The following is a 19,398-nucleotide window of genomic DNA, read 5'->3' as shown; positions in this document are numbered from 1 at the left end:
GCTTCTACCTCCTGAAATGCAGCGCTGGATCCAGCAGGTAAGGGCAGAGAAAGGGCGGGGCCCATCTCTAACCCCTCTGCAAGATCCATTTGCGAGCCCCACATCACAAGCCTTTGCTGTGCCTCGGCAGTAGCGGGACCCGAGCCGCGGGGAACGCGAGCCGAACCGCTTTCCTCAAAAAGCCCCCCACGGGAGCGGAGCGTCTTGAGAGACATCTGTTCGCAATGCACACACCCTGCCCCCTCGAGGGCTGCCTGGGCATGCTCCGCTCCCAAGCACACAACACAAAGTGTGAATCCCCACCCGTGATATAACGAGGGCAGGGAGAAGCACACGGCTTGAATTGCTGCTTACTTGCCATTGTAATATATATATATATATATATATATATATATGTATGTATGTCTTCTTCTGAATGCTTTAATAATGTGAGAGACAAACAACAGTAAATAAGACAGACAGTTTCACAGAGAGTGCTTACTGAAGACACAGACGCTAACTCTGTTTGGTTCAGGTGTGCTTTATACAAACTCGATTCCAAAAAAGTTGGGACACTGTACAAATTGTGGATAAAAAAAGGAATGCAATAATTTACAAATCTCATAAACTTATATTTTATTCACAACAGAATATAGATAACATATCAAATGTTGAAAGTGAGACATTTTGAAATGTCATGCCAAATATTGGCTCATTTTGGATTTCATGAGAGCTACACATTCCAAAAAAGTTGGGACAGGTAGCAATAAGAGGCCGGAAAAGTTAAATGTATATATAAGGAACAGCTGGAGGACCAATTTGCAACTTATTAGGTCAATTGGCAACATGATTGGGTATAAAAAGAGCCTCCCAGAGTGGCAGTGTCTCTCAGAAGTCAAGATGGGCAGAGGATCACCAATTCCCCCAATGCTGCGGCGAAAAATAGTGGAGCAATATCAGAAAGGAGTTTCTCAGAGACAAATTGCAAAGAGTTTGAAGTTATCCTCATCTACAGTGCATAATATCATCCAAAGATTCAGAGAATCTGGAACAATCTCTGTGTGTAAGGGTCAAGGCCGGAAAACCATACTGGATGCCCGTGATCTTCGGGCCCTTAGACGGCACTGCATCACATACAGGAATGCTACTGTAATGGAAATCACAACATGGGCTCAGGAATACTTCCAGAAACTCTATAGGTCAAAAAAGAAGCCATATCTAAACATGATCCAGAAGCACAGGCGTTTTCTCTGGGCCAAGGCTCATTTAAAATGGACTGTGGCAAAGTGGAAAACTGTTCTGTGGTCAGACCAATCAAAATTTGAAGTTCTTTTTGGAAAACTGGGACGCCATGTCATCCGGACTAAAGAGGACAAGGACAACCCAAATTGTTATCAGCGCTCAGTTCAGAAGCCTGCATCTCTGATGGTATGGGGTTGCATGAGTGCGTGGGGCATGGGCAGCTTACACATCTGGAAAGGCACCATCAATGCTGAAAGGTATATCCAAGTTCTAGAACAACATATGCTCCCATCCAGACGTTGTCTCTTTCAGGAAAGACCTTGCATTTTCCAACATGACAATGCCAGACCACATACTGCATCAATTACAACATCATGGCTGCGTAGAAGGAGGATCCGGGTACTGAAATGGCCAGCCTGCAGTCCAGATCTTTCACCCATAGAAAACATTTGGCGCGTCATAAAGAGGAAGATGTGACAAAGAAGATCTACAACAGTTGAGCAACTAGAAGCCTGTATTAGACAAGAATGAGACAACATTCCTATTCCTAAACTTGATCAACTTGTCTCCTCAGTCCCCAGACATTTGCAGACTGTTATAAAAAGAAGAGGGGATGCCACACAGTGGTAAACATGGCCTTGTCCCAACTTTTTTGAGATGTGTTGATGCCATGAAATTTAAAACCAACTTATTTTTCCCTTAAAATGATACATTTTCTCAGTTTAAGCATTTGATATGTCATCTATGTTGTATTCTGAATAAAATATTGAAATTTGAAACTTCCACATCATTGCATTCTGTTTTTATTCACAATTTGTACAGTGTCCCAACTTTTTTGAATCAGGTTTGTAGTTTTCTGGTAATGACGTCACCCGCCTATGACGTTCCGTCACGGCATTGGACTGATTTAACATGTCCTTCATGACGCAATCATGCAATATCTTAAGTCTTGTCAATAAACCTGTAACACTCATCCTGCATTTGAGTCCTCCCTCACAGATCCCTGACTTTTTTTTTTGTTTTGTTTTTGTTTTGTTTTTGTTTTGTTTACATAGTCTTGCTTTAACGGACATTAATATAAGACAACACTGCAAAAACAGTTTAATGTCAAGCTGTTATATTGTTATATATTTATTGTCCTATATTCCCAATTTTTCTGATGCATGTCCTTAATTTAATTTCATATGTTGGTATTAATTCAGTGTTTATAATGCTATAATGTGTATAATACTTGAACTTAAAATAATTTTAACTGACTGGGTTTCTAGAGAGCAAAGGTTTTGTGAAAAAAGTGGAAGACTTAAACACAAAGTCTGAAAAATAAACTGTTAAAAGGATTTGATGATCACTAGTGATAGTATTTTATTCTGTGTTGTCATCATTGAGGTTTGGATTTTTTTTTTTTTTTTTTTTTAAAGCAGCTGATATTGCCATAGAAACTAGTGGACTGTGAGTCGCTTTCACCCCAAAATGGTGGAAGCGTAGGGCTGCTGCTGGGCGCCGGTGTTGCAATGGGATGTTCTATTGAGTTTCGCTTTTTGAACCTATCAGAACATGATAGAAGTACTAAGGACAGAGATTGTATATTATAGGGAGATGAGAGGGTCTGTATCTCTTACCATTGGAGAAAGCGTAACGGCTAACTTAATCACGTGCAGCACCTCTCATCATGAAATGGCAGTGACATCAGTCGCAACATTTCTAGTCTGCCTTCTCTTAAAAAAATACATTTTTATCAAGCTAAAATCTACATATAGTTCCCAACGAAAGTATTGTTTAGTGTAAAACATGCTGAAGATTAGCAAACAGGTTGTCGATTAATTAAATGATTAGCTATTTCCCCACAAAAGCTGTTTAATCAGCATAGTGAAGCCTCTCATCCATTGACATCCATTCAAAAAACGACCTCTGGTCTCCTTATCTGCGTACCGCCAGAGGCGGAGCATTAGCTGCTGCAGACCATGGACGAGTGGAGCTCCACTCTCAAACAGGAAAAACGTCACCTCCACTTGTGTTTTACTAACGTCTACACCTACCCCAATCCTAAACCTACCCTTTACAATAATGCAAATACAAGTTTTATTAACGTGTACACCTACCCCACACACAACTCTACCTCTCATTCCAACCAGATGATCCGACGATTGCTGGTCGCATCACAGCCTGCCTGACAGCCATTTCTGCCTGGATGAAGGACCACCACCTTCAACTCAACCTTGTAAAAACGGAACTGCTTGTGGTCGGTGCCAACCCAACACTTCATCATAACCTTTCAATTCAACTTGGGTCGTCAACCATTACTCCTTCCAGGACAGCTAGGAACCTTGGAGTGGTGATGGATGATTGTTTAAGCTTCACAGATCATGTTGCAACAACGGCCCGGTCCTGCAGATTTGCCTTGTACAACATCAGGAAGATTAGACCCTTCCTATCGGAGCATTCCACACAAATTCTTGTCCAAGCTCTTGTTCTATCCAGACTGGACTATTGTAATGCTCTCTTGGCTGGCCTTCCAGCATGCACTGTCAAGCCTCTACAACTGATCCAGAATGCTGCAGCAAGACTGATCTTCAACGAGCCGAAGAGAGCGCACGTCACTCCTCTCTTCATCAGTCTGCATTGGCTGCCAGTAGCTGCTCGCATCCAATTCAAGGCTCTGATGTTTGCCTACAGAACGACCGCTGGCTCTGCACCACTATACCTTAACTCACTACTTCAGACTTATGCGCCCTCCAGAAGCTTGCGTTCTGCAAGTGAACGGCGCCTTGTGGTGCCATCACAAAGGGGCACAAAATCACTCTCATGGACCTTCTCCGGGTCTGTTCCTGGCTGGTGGAATAACCTGCCACACTCGATCCAAGCAGCTGAGTCTCTAGCCATTTTCAAAAAAATGGTAAAGACGTATCTTTTTTGTCAGCACTTAACCCAGTAATAGTAGCACTTACCTTGATTTCTGTTCTTCTTCCATATATTTGTGTATTTATTTATTTAAAAAAAAAAAATCCTTGCTACGAGCACATTACTGTCATAACTGTGATTTCACACAGCACTTATGTACTGTTGTTCTCATGTTGATTTGAATTTATTGTACTATTTTCATTTGTAAGTCACTTTGGATAAAAGCGGCTGCTAAATGACTAAGTGTGCATGCCCAGCGGCTGTAGCTATCTACTTAACTAGTGGAGGTGACGTATTCCCTGTTCGAGAGTAGAGCTCCACTCGCCCCTTTAGGCTGCAGCTAGACGCTATTGCATGAAAAGATCACATGAGGGGCAGGCAAGGGAATCACATGACAAACCAGCAAACAAGACCAAGACAAATTTCAAAATAAAAGACATGAAAGCATGAACAAAAACAACAGTTCTACTTTTACTTTTAGTTTTACTAAATCATAAATTCTGATTATAAATTGTATTTATTTTTTTATTTTCTTTTAGTACAGAATGAGGGTTCTGTTTCTATTTGCCTCTCTATGTCTGCCTTCTCTTATTATGTCTGGTAAGCTACTCAAATTTTATAATATATATATTTTTTTGTATGGTGATATGTTTTGACAGATAAATTACATTTATTATTACATCTACAAAACTGCTCAAACTGAAGTTGTGTACCAATTGTAGTATATTGTTCGTTGTTGTCCTCTCTCTCTTCTAAAATGATAAAATATTTTTTTTCATCAAACAAGCTTGTAGTAGCTACTTTATTACTTATATCACACAGTTTTATAAACTCTTTGTTTTGTCTAGACTTTAAGGAAATGGTGGTCAACTGTACAACTCAGAGTCACGCTGAAAACTGCAACCACACAAATTCATGTGAATGGAATAATAGCCTAGCAATGTGTTCTAGTAAGTATTGTGGCTTCAGCTGGTGATTATTAAAGATTATTACTCTAAACAGTCCCTATATGGTTGTGGGGGTAAGGTTAAGGGATAAATATCAATCAGATGCTGGGCTAGGTTTTCCCGAAGCAGAACGTAGTTGCATATACAGTATAAGCAATATACAAATATACAAATATCAACAGCATGATTACCAGTGTGATGTAGCTTTAAACAACAGTTCAATAAGCAATAAGTTAATATTGAGTAACTTACCTGATGATACTTTCCATCGAGGAAAATAGTTCCAAGTAAAACAGCAGTCGAATGAACCATTACAGGCATAGCATCCATTTTTGACCACATATGTGATTTCAGTCATTGGATGTTATGATGCAGACAGATAGAAGACAGGAGACAGGGAAAGGTGTAAAGCATAAAAATGATCTACAAGGCCACAATTCCTTTTTAATTACAAGGGCTGGGAAATTAACTGTAAGGATCCCTACAGTTTACATTATTTAACGTAAATGTTGCTTCGGGAAACCTGCCCATGTATTGTAGTAGGCCTATAACTTTTCATCATGATGTTTTTCAGCTTTACAAATACAGTGTTTGAAGACTGTTGGAAAATCATCTCAAAAAAAAATTTGCAGCTCATTGGAGGAATGTGGCCTGAAAAAGGGTCTGAAATTTATAGAAACTCTACTTGGTAGTATCACCTGCAAAAACACAGATGGTACATAAATTAAAATGTACTTTTTTTTCTTTTCTTTTTTTTTTTTTTTGTATCTCAATAAACCTTTCCTTTTCAGTTTTAAGTATCCTAAAGTTTTAATTCCTGAATTACATTTATTTATTTGTTTGTTTTTATTTTATTTTAGGAGAGGTAAAATGTAGCCTTGCTGTAGCATGTAATCAATCTATATACCTATGTGAAAAAGCAGAATGTGAACTCGACCACATACTGTCTGGAAGCAAGCACAACAAGAGATATTGCAAATTCCATCATAACAGTGAGGTTTTATTATGCAGTATAATAATAGAAAAAAAAAAAAAAAAATCAAATATTTTATATCTTTATAAAGCAAATATCTATATGATATAACATTATACTAATTGATGTCTTCTTTATTCAGTTGCTAAATGTATTAAAGAAAATGGAAAATTTCAAGGACCCATAAACTGCACAATGAAATCTGCAAGTATGTTTGTTACACCATAGTATTCTGTATATTCCTTGATTTGGTTTACATGTTTAAATGTAACATTCAAATTCAATAATTTCTGTTCCTAATAGCTGCAAGCAACAATGATCTTGGTCCAAACACCGATAAACGATTAGGTGATATACATAATTACTTTTTTTTTTTTTTCCAAATATGTTTGGAAAAACATACCCCCCACCCCCCACCATCACCAACACAACCACCACCACCATTTTCATTCTGCTGTTCTGTTTTCTAGAAACTGTAATTCTAAGATTTGTGGTTGGAGTTCTAGGAATTCTTATAGCAGTTTTTCTTGTTGTTTTATGTTGGGTAAGATGCACATATTATCTCTGAGTAACAATACATTTATATTATTATATAACAGTAGTCAAACACAAAATTGTGTCTTTTGCCATGCCACAGAATTTAATGCTTTGTTTGTTTGTTTGTTTGTTTGTTTTAATTCTAGAGGTATAAATGTAAAATCTGCAAGTATGGACAAGGTAAGATTATTTTGAGATGTGGCCTGTTATTGTTGGAACTTTACAAAAGGGTTAACAAGTTTCATTGTAATTGAAAAAAGGTTTTAATGTGCAGTTAGACTCTCAAAACAATGACTCTTATAATCATTTTAAATATAATTATAGGTGTTGTCTAGCTCTTTATATGACAACATGAAATTGATGAAATGTTACCACATATTTTACCTACATGATTTTGAGATCCATCTTAAATAAATGCCTGTTAAATTACATTTTAAACCCAAAATCAAGTTATGATTAGGGTTGGGGTTTGGATCAGGGGTAGTGATAACCCTCTGAAAGCTTAGATATAATTAGCCTATACAATTTTTAAAGGTGTAATTGTTGCTGTCCCCACAGGTTATGTAACTTAAAAAATGATGGATGTAGTCACAGTTTTGTAGTTCAGTCCCCTAAGAACACACTTATATACTGTACATATATGCCAAATTTTGTGTCAATCGGATCAATGGCCTAGGAAGTTGGAAATACAAAATTAAATGAGACTTCATAAATAGAAAAATCTTATTGACTGAAATCAAAATCCATATTACCATTTGAAAGCAATCAGGGGTAAAACAATTGCAATTCTGGCCCATTCAGTTCAGTTTGGCAACAGCAAATGTCAGCAACGTCAACAGCAAACAACAGTAACATGAATAATGTCATGTCCAGTAACACTTTAAAACATTGTTCCATCATGGTAGCACTTTAGAATAACTCACGCTATGAAGCATTAGTTAAGCGTTAGTAAATAGTTAATTCATCAATTATAAAGCATTAATAGACATTAATAAGCAGTTTATAAATACACCTATAAATGCTTTGTTTTGATTTATAAGCATATCTATAATGTGTTTAATAATTGTTTTTTCATACTTTATTAATGAACAATTCATCCTTTTTAAATTATTACATTATTTACAAACCAGTTATTTAGGAGTTGTCAGTGGTTCATAAGATCATTTAGGAAATGTAAGTAAATGATTAATAAACTATTTAAACATACATTTATACATCTTATTATTTATACATATAGTAATAGTTACTCAGTATTTTAATAAATGCTTTATTAATACATATTCCTACTGTAATTCATGATTAATTCAGGTAGTTATAAAACATTTAGAAGTGGTCAGTTAACTATTTTTGTGAGCTCATCTAAAGTGAGGACTATTAATGTTCTGTTTACCTCAGTTCTGTTTTGTCTGCATTAGTCCTCATTAGTCATTATGGTTTCTAATTAAGTCTCGTCAGCTGTTCCCGTTTAGTAGTCATTATCTGTGTATTTAAGTTCCTGCCTGTTCTGTGTTCTTTGTCAGTCATTGTTTAATGTTTGATGTTACTGGTGTAACCCGTTATGCTCTCCTGTTGGATTAAAAGACTGTATTTTCTGCTATAACCTTCGTCGTGAGTTTTCTAAGCTACTAGATCTGTAACAGAATGACTGACCCTCAAACTGAGTAACGAAGATGGACTCACCAGCGCTGCATCTCCTTCTCCTCCCGGAGAGCAGGCCGTATTTAGAATACATGGTCTGGATCCTCCGAAACGGCAGCCTTTTTCCCTCAGCCAGCGAGTCCGAGGCGCCCACCGAGGTCGTTTCAGGACCAGAGAACATCAAAGCCCCGGAGTCGATGCAAGCGGGTCAGTCCCCCACAGAGCCAGGAGCAGATCTAGACCTGATCGATCTGTGGTCTGCGGATTCTATTCCCACCCAAGTCCCCACCCTCGAATCCTCCTTGTCTTTGCTGGTCCTGTCCGGTTATCTGGATGCTCCGGTTCCATCCGGAAATCTTCTGCCTGTTCCCCTGTCTGATTTCCTGATCCCGTCTCCATCACTGGTCACGGCCAGTCCCCAGGATCCGTTGGTACCACGGGTGTCGTCAAGCTCCTTGGCTCTGTCTCCGCCGCTCACTCCGTGCGGCTCATCACCCTCGCCTCGGGCATCACCTCCACCAGCTTGGCTCGAGACAGAGTTCCCACCTCCACTTCAGGCCTCCAGGCCTACGTCTCCATCTCGACCTGTCAGCCCGTCACCATCGCCTCGGCTCACTGCTCCCTCAACGTCTCCGTGGCCCGTCTGTCCGGATGCTCCACTGGGCTCACTCATCACTCCAGGTCGGTCTCCGGCAGTCGACGCCCAGCTTCCGGGATTCCAGCTGCGCCGGAACCCTGCACCCCTACAGTGACATCGGGCTCCTCCCTTTCTTCCGACCTCCCCGTCGTGCTCGCTTGCCCCATCGTCACCCCGGTCATCCGAGTCCCCGTCATCGCCTCGGTCCCGTAAGCCAGCAGCTCAGCACCAGGCTTCCAGGCCTGCGATGTCGCCTAGGTCCGTCAGCTGCTACGTTTCGCCGGCACCTCCAATCACCATGATTCCGTCACCGCTGATTGGTCCCAGGGTTCCGTCCGCCCCTGCAGTCAGGACCCCACCCTGGCTTCTCCCACCGTCAACTCCACCATGGTGCCTGTGGTCTACTCCTCCAGGTTGCTGTCTGTCACCAGCTTCACACCCTCCACCGAAGGCGTAATGTCACGTATATGTTCTGTTTACCTCAGTTCTGTCTTGTCTGCATTAGTCCTCATTAGTCATTATGATTTCTAATTAAGTCTCATCAGCTGTTCCCGTTTAGTAGTCATTGTCTGTGTATTTAAGTTCCTGCCTGTTCTGTGTTCTTTGTCAGTCATTGTTTAATATTTGATGTTACTGGTGTAACCCGTTATGCTCTCCTGTTGGATTAAAAGACTGTATTTTCTGCTATTACCTTTATTGTGAGTTTTCTAAGCTACTAGATCTGTAACAATTAATGCCTCGTAAAGCTTTTATAAAGGAGATTCAAAAGCTTTTATCTTCTGCACTGCTGTTCTCTAATGTTTTAAAGTTAATACTGAGGTAGTTTTGACACTGTGAAATATTTTATTATATTATTATTGTTTTATAAAAACATTATTTGTTGTATTTTGGCACTCCTTATTCCAGTGTTGGCACTGGTAAATTTTTAGTTTCATTTTACTGCACAATTATGTTTTCTGGAGGAGTACAGGGATTTTTATTTTCTGTGAAACTGCACAGGTTTATTTTTTAATTTTATATCAAGTTACCCATTGTAAAGTTTCATTTTTTTCCTTGAACTAAATATTTCTCTGTTCTGTATCCTTTAAATCTCCTTTAATAAAAACTTTACGAGGCATAAATAGTCCTCACTTTAGATGAGCTCACAAAAATAGTTAACTGACAACTACTAAATGTTTTATAACTACCTGAATCAATCATGAATTACAGTAGGAACATGTGTTAATAAAGCATTTATTAACACTGAGTAACTATTACTATATGTCTAAATAATAAAATGCATAAATGTACATTTAAATAGTTTATTAATCATTTACTTACACTTTCTAAATGATTTTATGAACCACTGACAACTCCTAAATAACTGGTTTGTAAATACTGTAATACATAATTTAGAAATGATAAATTGTTCATTAATAAAGTATGAAAATACAATTATTAAACACATTATGGATATGCTTATAAATGAAGAACAAAGCATTTATAGCTGTATTTATACGCTGCTTACTAATGTCTGTTAATGCTTTATAAATGATGAATTAACTATTTACTAATGCTTAACTAATGCTTCATAGCGTGAGTTATTCTTAAGTGTTAATAGCACTCAGTTGAATGTGGTAGTTCACTATTAGCTAATCATTAGTATATCATCATTAGTATCATTCATAATCATTAGTATAATAGCACTCAGTTTAATGTGGTACACTGTAAATTCTAACAAGTTCAGTTTACTTAAAGTTTGGAAACCGATTGCCTTATTTTTGCAAAGTAAACTAAAAGGGAAAACTTAAGTTAATAATCTGCTAAAAGTAAAGAAAGCAAACTCTTCACAAGTAAATTAAGTAAAAAATATATAGTTAGTTTATTGTCAATTCTAGTTAACATTCTCTAGAATATTTACTAATCTTACTTAAGATTTAACAGTAAGATTACTGGAGGAATTCCATTTAACTAACAGTGTTTTGTGTTCTGCAAACATCTTAAATACTATTAATCTCAACATGGTTTTAATCTGCCATCTTAAGATATGGAGATTTAGAAAACTATGTGCAATTGGTTCCACATTTTCTTCAAGTAAAGTGAAAGAGGAATAGTATATGTTGTACTGACAAAAGCTTTGTTAGTATTGCCTAGTTCACTTACACGAGAGTACTACTAACTAAAAAAGAACTGTAGAAAGTTCTTAATTTACTTTAAATAAAATTTTATTGTTACCATTGTTGTGGTTTGCATGCTGAATGTTGAGATCTGTGCGTGGCTCAAGTGTGGTCAGCTGTAAGCTAGTGTTGCAGAACCTCAGTTAAAAGTTTCACAAGATGTTGATAACATTAGTGTTAGTACAAACGTTTTAAAGCATCACTATTGAATAAGAAAATTAAACATCTAACTAAACAACATTCAGTTAGAAATCAGATCACCTCTTAAAAGTGGTCTATCTATTACTTATCTTTCTTTGAAACCACAAACTGTGATTTCTTGATGCATGACTGCACCAAAATGGAGAGAATTATAAAGTCTTTAACAAAGTTCCAAGTGCCTAACCAAAGGGAACATGAATAACCATCATGGTAAGTAAAAAAAGAAAAAAAATATTTTTTTTTTAGGAAAATCAACATCAAATTAATTGATCTTAACTTGGGTTTTCTGAGTAAACAAGCCATTAATAGACAGCAAGAATAGCTTTTACTTTGATTTTGTAGAGTGGATCTACTTCGGTAAACATAACATAACATAATCCTCAGTATGACGGCATTTTAATGCAATTAATAACCGAGGGCACAGCTGATGGTTACGCGCACAGTAAATCACTTCCACGAGAGGATAACAGATCTATGGGAAGCCAAAAGGGTCAGAATTACAATATAGATTAATCTCGTTTACAGTCAAATACGGTGTTTTAAAATGTATTTGCGCCGCAAAATACGCCGTTGTGATTGCAAACGCCGTAAAAAATATGTCAATGAAAATACATAAAATACGTCAATGACGCTGTATTTAATGCCGTTTTAGTGTGCATGAAAAGCACCGATTTTACGGCGTCCATTTTGCCATATGACGCCGTAAAAAAAATATTTTGGTTGCACAGCGCGCGCGTCTTTTATGGTGTTTTGCTTATAGTATAATGATTCACACCCATGATTTAGACAACCAGTAGGTTTGAACGGTTTTCACCCAATCAATGGTAAACTGAGTCCGACCAGAACAATTCAGCACGGATCATTTTAGCCAAAGGAGTGCCTATGAATTGATAGGATATATTTATGTACAATAGCCTATAACTTTTTGGATATTTTCATCTCTACTAACATTAAACATATTATTAAAGATGGCACCTCTTTATCATACTTTAATGTAATTGCTAAGATTTCATGTTAAGCAATACCTACCCCATTCTATGTGTTCAACTTATTACCCAGATACTTTTTACATTAGTAAATAATTGAACACTAGCTTTACAGTAAGTAATATTTCCAAAACGAGAAATCGTCTCTAGTATAACAGAAGAGAGATAGTGTTTAAAAGTTGTGCAACATATCATGTGATAGCCTAGTTAATAGTCTGCTTGTTAAAGTGCCCAACTCCCAAACCGCATCAATCGCTGGTGTGGTCTGCTCTTAGCAGGTCTGGTTTGAAAGAGTGTATTTGCTATGTTAAAGAAAGAGATAAATAATCTTTTTTTTTTTAAGTTTTTTTTTCCTAGTGTAGACGACATGCGAACTAAATGGTTGTAATTCATGAATGCTTTGGAATATAGATCTAAGGTCTATTTTAAAAGAAGACATTTGGCAAATATATATATATATATATATATATATATATATATATATAATGTGTGTTTTAGCCCGAAAATAAATAAATAATATCAAGTCTAACCAAGTTTTATGTAAAAAATGATTTTTCTGAGAAACTTTTAGCTGCTAGAGACCAGATAACTCCATCAACATAGAAACTAGTATATTATTGCAATATATATATTTTTAAAATTTAATTAGAAAATTAACATTATAATTCTGATTCAAGACATGAGGATAGGATACATTATTTCATACAACATTAAGCTTTTTTTTTTTTAGATGCACACTCTTGTCAGAAATTAATCAAATAATGTTCCTACATAATTTATATTGTAAAAAATGTATTCTGAGACTTGTAGGCTATACATAACGATATAGCCTATAGTTTATTGTGATTTGATTAGAATATTAAAGTAAACTTGAGTGTTCCACTGTCACAACGGGAAACTAAAAATTTACACTGCGGGGCTCTCAAGGCAAGCATCCTCCTGCAATGGTAGGTGTATCGTGGTTGATAAACACCATCAAAATGACATTGGTCGATGTATACATTCATAGGCTAATCCCATGACATGAAATGAAAAAATTCATGTTGAATTCGAGGCTTTGAGAGTGTCCGCGACACCAAATGGAAGATCTGCTGGGTTTTGAATAATTATCCAAATATGTGAAATAGCCTATAGCTTAATTTTATATTTTCAACTAACAGAAAAACTGAGGGAATCATCCCAAACGATTAATGTTAATGGGGCAGTCAAGCAAGCAGATTAATCAGGAAAAAGCAGATACAGTAAGGTATAAACAAGCAGCAAAATTAGCCTATAGTTTGGAGCTTGAAACTACTAATATTATTAACACAGATATATTCATTCTTAATCACCATAAACTTTCAGTTTGTTTACATTTGTCACGTGTTCCTTTGTTCAGTTCTGCTGATCCTCATTATTAGTTCATTCCGTTCAGGTGCACGTCATTAATCATCTTGTTTGAGTCACTATATAAGTTCTCCCTTCACAGTCAGTCTTTGTCTGACCAAAGACCAAGCCGACCTTGTCATAGACCAGAAATCTTATGTTTTATCTTTTAAAATTATGGAAATTATTTTGCATTATCCTTCAAAATGTGGTTAACGGCTTTGTTCAGACCGAATTTCTCCCACAAATGGTGGACTTGTTTCAAGTCATTTGTTTTACTTTAAACTGGATGATCGAAAGGGCAAAAGTATTTTAGTCTTCATGTTACAAAAATAGAAAATAACAAACGTCTCAGGTTACGTATGTAACCATGGTTCCCTGAGAACAGGGAACAAGACTCTGCGTTTGCAAAAACGCTACAGGGGACGTCACATGATCCAGGTGTCTGAAAGCAACTATCCAACAACTCCAATCCCTATTGGCCAGCGACAGCCTATGACGTAATATGGCGCGACCGGACGTATAAAAGGAGCGCCTGGAGAAACAGAGGACATCTATCGTCTTGAGGGACTGTTCTGCAGGCAGGCAACCTGAAGCATGGCAAGGAAACGCAGAGTCTCGTTCCCTGTTCACAGGGAACCATGGTTACATAAGTAACCTGAGACGTTCCCTTTCGAAAGGGAACTCGCTCTGCGTTTGCAAAAACGCTATGGAGAACGATATACCCACGCCGCCATGCTTGAGGAGAGTGCATACCAAAAAATATGGCTGACAAACGTCGAGCAGTTTCGAAGGAAACGCTTAGCAACTCACCCTCGGGTCACACCAGGCTGTCAGTGACGGCATTCCCTATGGCCAACAGCCCAAGCTGAGCCTACAGAAGGCCTTCCTTTATAGAGAGAGAAGGCCTAATAAGGCCGCTAGAGCATCTGAGACCAACTTTTCCGCAGACAAAGTGGTCTCTTCTAGGGAATGAGGCCAGGGAACCGAAGGGAACCCTGTCCAGTCACTAGAGGGGAACAAAGTCAACCCTCAATGTCACCAGGGAGGCCGACCTGGTCTGTCATAGGACAAACTTAGTCTTGGGCAACCCTGTCTGAGTACAGAATCTCCAAAACGCATTCTCAAAGAAGAGAGCAGGTAAGAGTGACTGCAGAAAGGCAGGAACATCTCAAACCCACGCGTAGAGACGGTCATCCTGGAGAGCAGAACTCAGCTGAGTGCTATGAACCCTCATATTGAGGGGAGTATGATCCACTCATCCTAGGATCTACTCAGCACTTAATTAATGCACTGAGGAGAACACTTGATGCTTCAGGGGAGCACAAACCAGCCTACGGCTGAATCTTAGGAGGAGGCCTTATTAGGGCTACCACCATGATCAGCTTAGGGAGCTAAGCACTATTACGTACATAACCCGAAAGGGAAGTACTAAGCTTCACCTAACAGGTAGACCATGCAATGAGCACATACTCATGGAGGCCAAGAGGGCCTACAGCATGAAAATAACTGAATATGATACAGAAGTATATTATATATCCAGAAAGTATATCCAGAAAGTGGCCTGGAGGGGCCACCCTGAACACCTGTCTTGCTGGCAGCAGACAGGCAACTTCAATGACAGCATAAGAGGCTGAAAAGCGCCCGCATGATAATCTACCCAACACAATCCAACGAGCAGTGTACTCAGTAAAAGCACCTTTTTACTCTTTCAAGCAAGAGGAGTACAACATACGCCAACACATAGTCGAGGAAGGCCCGTGCGGGCCTATCACCTCAACAGACATGTTGCATCAGCTTGTGGCAGTGTTCTTAGGCACCGAAGAACGATAAATAACCGACACAAAGGAGGTTAAATATCTGGGCCCCTGGCCAACCAGAAGTGTATACAAAGGTTCTCAGAGTAAAATACACGTCAACATGTACCACTATGTTGAAAAAGGCGGCCCATAGGGCCTAGCATATACTGACCATAACAATACTAACCATTAGGCCATGCATTCAAAGATTAGTTTCTAAAAAGAGTGCATATTACACCACATACTCCAAGAGAGGCCTGCTTAAGGCCTACTCAACAGAGGTGGGGCGTGGCCAATGGTGGTATTGGATTCACAAGCATCCTGTCAGTATGTCAGCTAAAAAGGAGGCCTATAGGGCCTACAATCTCAGCAACAAGTGGCATTCAGCCCGTTTGTTCATATAAAACACACTGTGCCAACATGTAAACTAAAAGGAGGCCTTATTAGGGCCTACCATAGTAAACACGTGGCATCAGCCAGTCCAAGACCATATCAACCATCAGGCCATGCATTCAGTGGAAAACCTTTCACGCACTACTTAAAGAAGGAATGCACATTACGCCGCCATACTCCACGAGAGGCCTGCTTAAGGCCTACTCAACAGAGGTGGGGCGTGGCCGATGGTGATATGGGTTCTCGGATTCCCAGGCATCCTGCCAACAAGTCAGCTAAAAAAGGAGGCCCGCGGTGCCTACAATCTCAGCAACAAGTGGCGTTCAGCCTGCTTGCAGAATAAAACACAACTGTGCCAACATGTGAACTAGAAAGGAGGCCTGTTGGGGCCTACCATTCTAATGACACGTGGCTTCAGCTCGTGAAATACTGTAAACTATGTGAGCAAACTATGATCAGCTAACAGCACTTGTTAGAAATACAATTGCTAACTAGAAGGAGGCTAATTAACATAAGAGCCTACAATCAAAGTTATATGCAATATAGCTGTTAACAAGATCACAAAAAGGGAGCTAATAGAAACCAGCTTTTCTCAAAAAGTGGTTCTATACTACCCTGAGTATGCAATCCAACAGGTGATGCACTCAGTAACACCAATAAACCTACAAATGGGGAATATTAGGTCACCAATGTCTCCAAAAGCAGCTACATGAAAAAGCCTGCTATTATGAAAACAGGTGCTAACCTGTGGCAGCATAAGTAAGCTCATATATAATGAAGGGCAAACGTCTAGAACTTCAAAGCAATTTTACACAATGCTTTGATGTATATGCTATTTTTAAGGGAAAATAATTTTTAAAAAAAAAAGATTATTTATCTCTTTAACATAGCAAATAATTTTTTTGAAAAAGATTCTCAAATCTGTACTGAACCATAGAGGACGGATGCTAAACACTAGCAACGTCAACTCAAACTTGATAAAACAAGTAGCTCAGAGGAAAGAACACATTTTCCATAGCATAAAAGTTCTAGAAAGTGGGGCCTAGCAACACTGCATAACTTATCTACGCAAAGATAAGGGCCTACCACCTGAGATAACAGCATCAGGAAGTCTAAAACAGTCTACAACCTAGCTGTTAAACTCAACAATTGCACCTACATAGCAAGGGGATAATGGGCAAATTGGCCCAACAACTCCCTCGGGAGGAGGCCAGAACTAGGAACTATACAACCTGACAAGGGATATACATAGGGTTATATGTAAATAACACACCTAACCTAGCTCTAGCCTGGCCGCTAAGCTACGGGCCTTCTTACAGGGCCACAAGCCTAGTGAAGCCTGGGTTTCACCTCCACATCTCATAAATAAGAGAAAGAAAGTGAAGCTCACAAGCAAACAATGTCAGGCAGCCGATTAGGGCCGACCTAAACTTACATATAACTGAAGTGACGAGTGCTAACTCAAACTACTCTAGAAAACAGCAGATGAGAAGCTACTCTAAACAGGTGGCTAAGAGGCGGCCATTTTGTGGCCTGCACAACATATACTCGAGCCAGTCTGTCATTACTTCAGTTTGCCCAAAAACCTCCTAATTTTCTTGACTACATGCTCAGAAAACTATACAGGAAAATAAGGTCTTATTTTAAACACATAAAATATAGACCCTCCTGCGGCTCAAAGACCAAAGTCTCCTAATGCTACTTTTTTACATGAAAAGATGGAATCTAAGGTTCTTTTAAGCCTAAAAGATCCTCTTACTATCAAACAGAAACAGCAGGCTGACATAATCACTATGGGCCCAGCCATCAGTCTGACCATAAGAAGCATCTGAGCATGATATATGATTATATATATATATATATATATATATATATATATATACACATGCATATAAATATATTATTCACACACACATATATATATATATACATATATATATATATATATATATACATATATATACATATATATATATATATATATATATACTGTATATATATATATATATATATATATATACAGGAGGTGGAAGAAGAAGAGGAGAGGGTAGATAAAAATCACCCTATATAGCTGGGGAATTGATTATAAACAACAGTGTTTACAATCGATCACCCACCTCACTTTCGCTTCTTCTTCCTCCTCCTGTCTGTCTGGGTTCAGATACAAATCTGAACGGCTAAGGGTTTTTCCATGCCCTCCCGATCTCAATGGCGGAGATCAGAAAGGAATGGAAAGTCATGGAAGCCGCTGCATAAATGGACAGAAAGGAACCGCTCGTCAAGCCGTCCACGCGCGGCCCCTTTCTTAACGCGCTCTCACGGCAGCTGCAGCCCGCCGAGAGCCGCGTCCCAAACACACAGCAGCTCCGCACACACACAACAGCCAGAGGAGCGCTTGCCGCCGGACGCGATGACATCAAACACGAACGTCATCGTCATCCACTCGTTCTCGCCAGCCACGGGGAAGTTAGAAAGAATACAATTCTCTCAAACCTCCCAACGAGTTCATCTGCGAGCCCTATGATCGCAGCCACCGCTGTGCCTCAGCACAAACGGTGCTAGAATCATCAGACATCGATGCAGACACCTCTTCCCTCTGAAAGAGTGCCAATGAGAACGGAGCATCCCGATAGGGAGACGCTCACAGTAAACAACAGACACACACAGAGCCAGCGCCATCAAGCACTGTCTATGCGTGCTCCTCTCCAGACAGAAAACGCCCAGAAAAATGTGTATATCAAGTGTCAAAACCTGGGACACGGAAAAACACACTCTCTTGAACGTTTGTAAGGCATATATAAAAACCCTACCGGAGTTGATATAGTCACGATCAGACAGAACAGGACCGAAAGATGATGAGATTGTCTTCTGTTTCTCCAGGCGCTCCTTTTATACGTCCGTGTCGCGCCATATTACGTCATAGGCTGTCGCTGGCCAATAGGGATTGGAGTTGTTGGATAGTTGCTTTCAGACACCTGGGTCACGTGACGTTCCCCGTAGCGTTTTTGCAAACGCAGAGCGAATTCCCTTTTGAAAGGGAACATATAGGTACAAAATGCATCCAGGGGTGCATTTCTCAAAAGCATCGTAAATAGCATATTCGCTGTCATTTTAGCTATTGTAGCACCAATTAGCAACAATAATCTCCACGATCAACTCGCAATGCTTTTGAGAAACGCATCCCAGAACAGTAACTGTTCTTGATACTTATTTTGTACTCCTGGATGAGGTCATCCTCTTCCCCCAGCAACTGACCAAGTGACGGATGATACCGTTTTCCCCAGAGAACAATTTTTGGTTGTCAGAACGTTCCCTAAACATTAATTTTTGGTTCCCAGAATGTTGGTTTTTGGTTCCCAAAACGTTATTTTTTGAATTTTGTTTTTGGAAAGTTTTCTTAATGGAAATATAACGTTAGATTTTATTTTTTTTTCATAACGTTATTATTTTGGGATTGCACATTTCAAATGAGTTCTAATGGATATTATGATATAGCTCAATCAGCTGGATGTTGTCTTTCGATGGCCTTTGAATATGTTTATCAAATAAAAAATAATTACTACGATGTTCTATTTTTAAATATTGACAATGTAACTGAAACACCAAATTCTACAATATGTTAATAGATAAACAAAACAAGGTGGATA

At 38.8% G+C, this 19,398-nt stretch overlaps 1 protein-coding gene across 1 annotated transcript in view; it reads left to right on the top strand.

The window, feature by feature from the left end:
* LOC125261526 overlaps nt 1–19,398 on the top strand; it is an 81,990-nt gene that overhangs the window by 28,506 nt on the left and 34,086 nt on the right. The window contains exons 4-11 of the mRNA XM_048180083.1: nt 4,659–4,719; nt 4,968–5,069; nt 5,641–5,781; nt 5,927–6,058; nt 6,182–6,247; nt 6,343–6,387; nt 6,510–6,583; nt 6,723–6,756. Coding sequence (XP_048036040.1) covers nt 4,665–4,719; nt 4,968–5,069; nt 5,641–5,781; nt 5,927–6,058; nt 6,182–6,247; nt 6,343–6,387; nt 6,510–6,583; nt 6,723–6,756 — 649 coding nt within the window. The 5' untranslated portion in view covers nt 4,659–4,664. The remainder of the gene's footprint in view (nt 1–4,658; nt 4,720–4,967; nt 5,070–5,640; nt 5,782–5,926; nt 6,059–6,181; nt 6,248–6,342; nt 6,388–6,509; nt 6,584–6,722; nt 6,757–19,398) is intronic.

This window comes from Megalobrama amblycephala, unplaced genomic scaffold, assembly GCF_018812025.1.
Source record: "Megalobrama amblycephala isolate DHTTF-2021 unplaced genomic scaffold, ASM1881202v1 scaffold423, whole genome shotgun sequence".
Lineage (NCBI taxonomy): Eukaryota > Metazoa > Chordata > Actinopteri > Cypriniformes > Xenocyprididae > Megalobrama > Megalobrama amblycephala.
The sequence above is the reverse complement of the archived record's forward strand: the minus strand, read 5'-3'. Positions and strand labels throughout refer to the sequence as shown.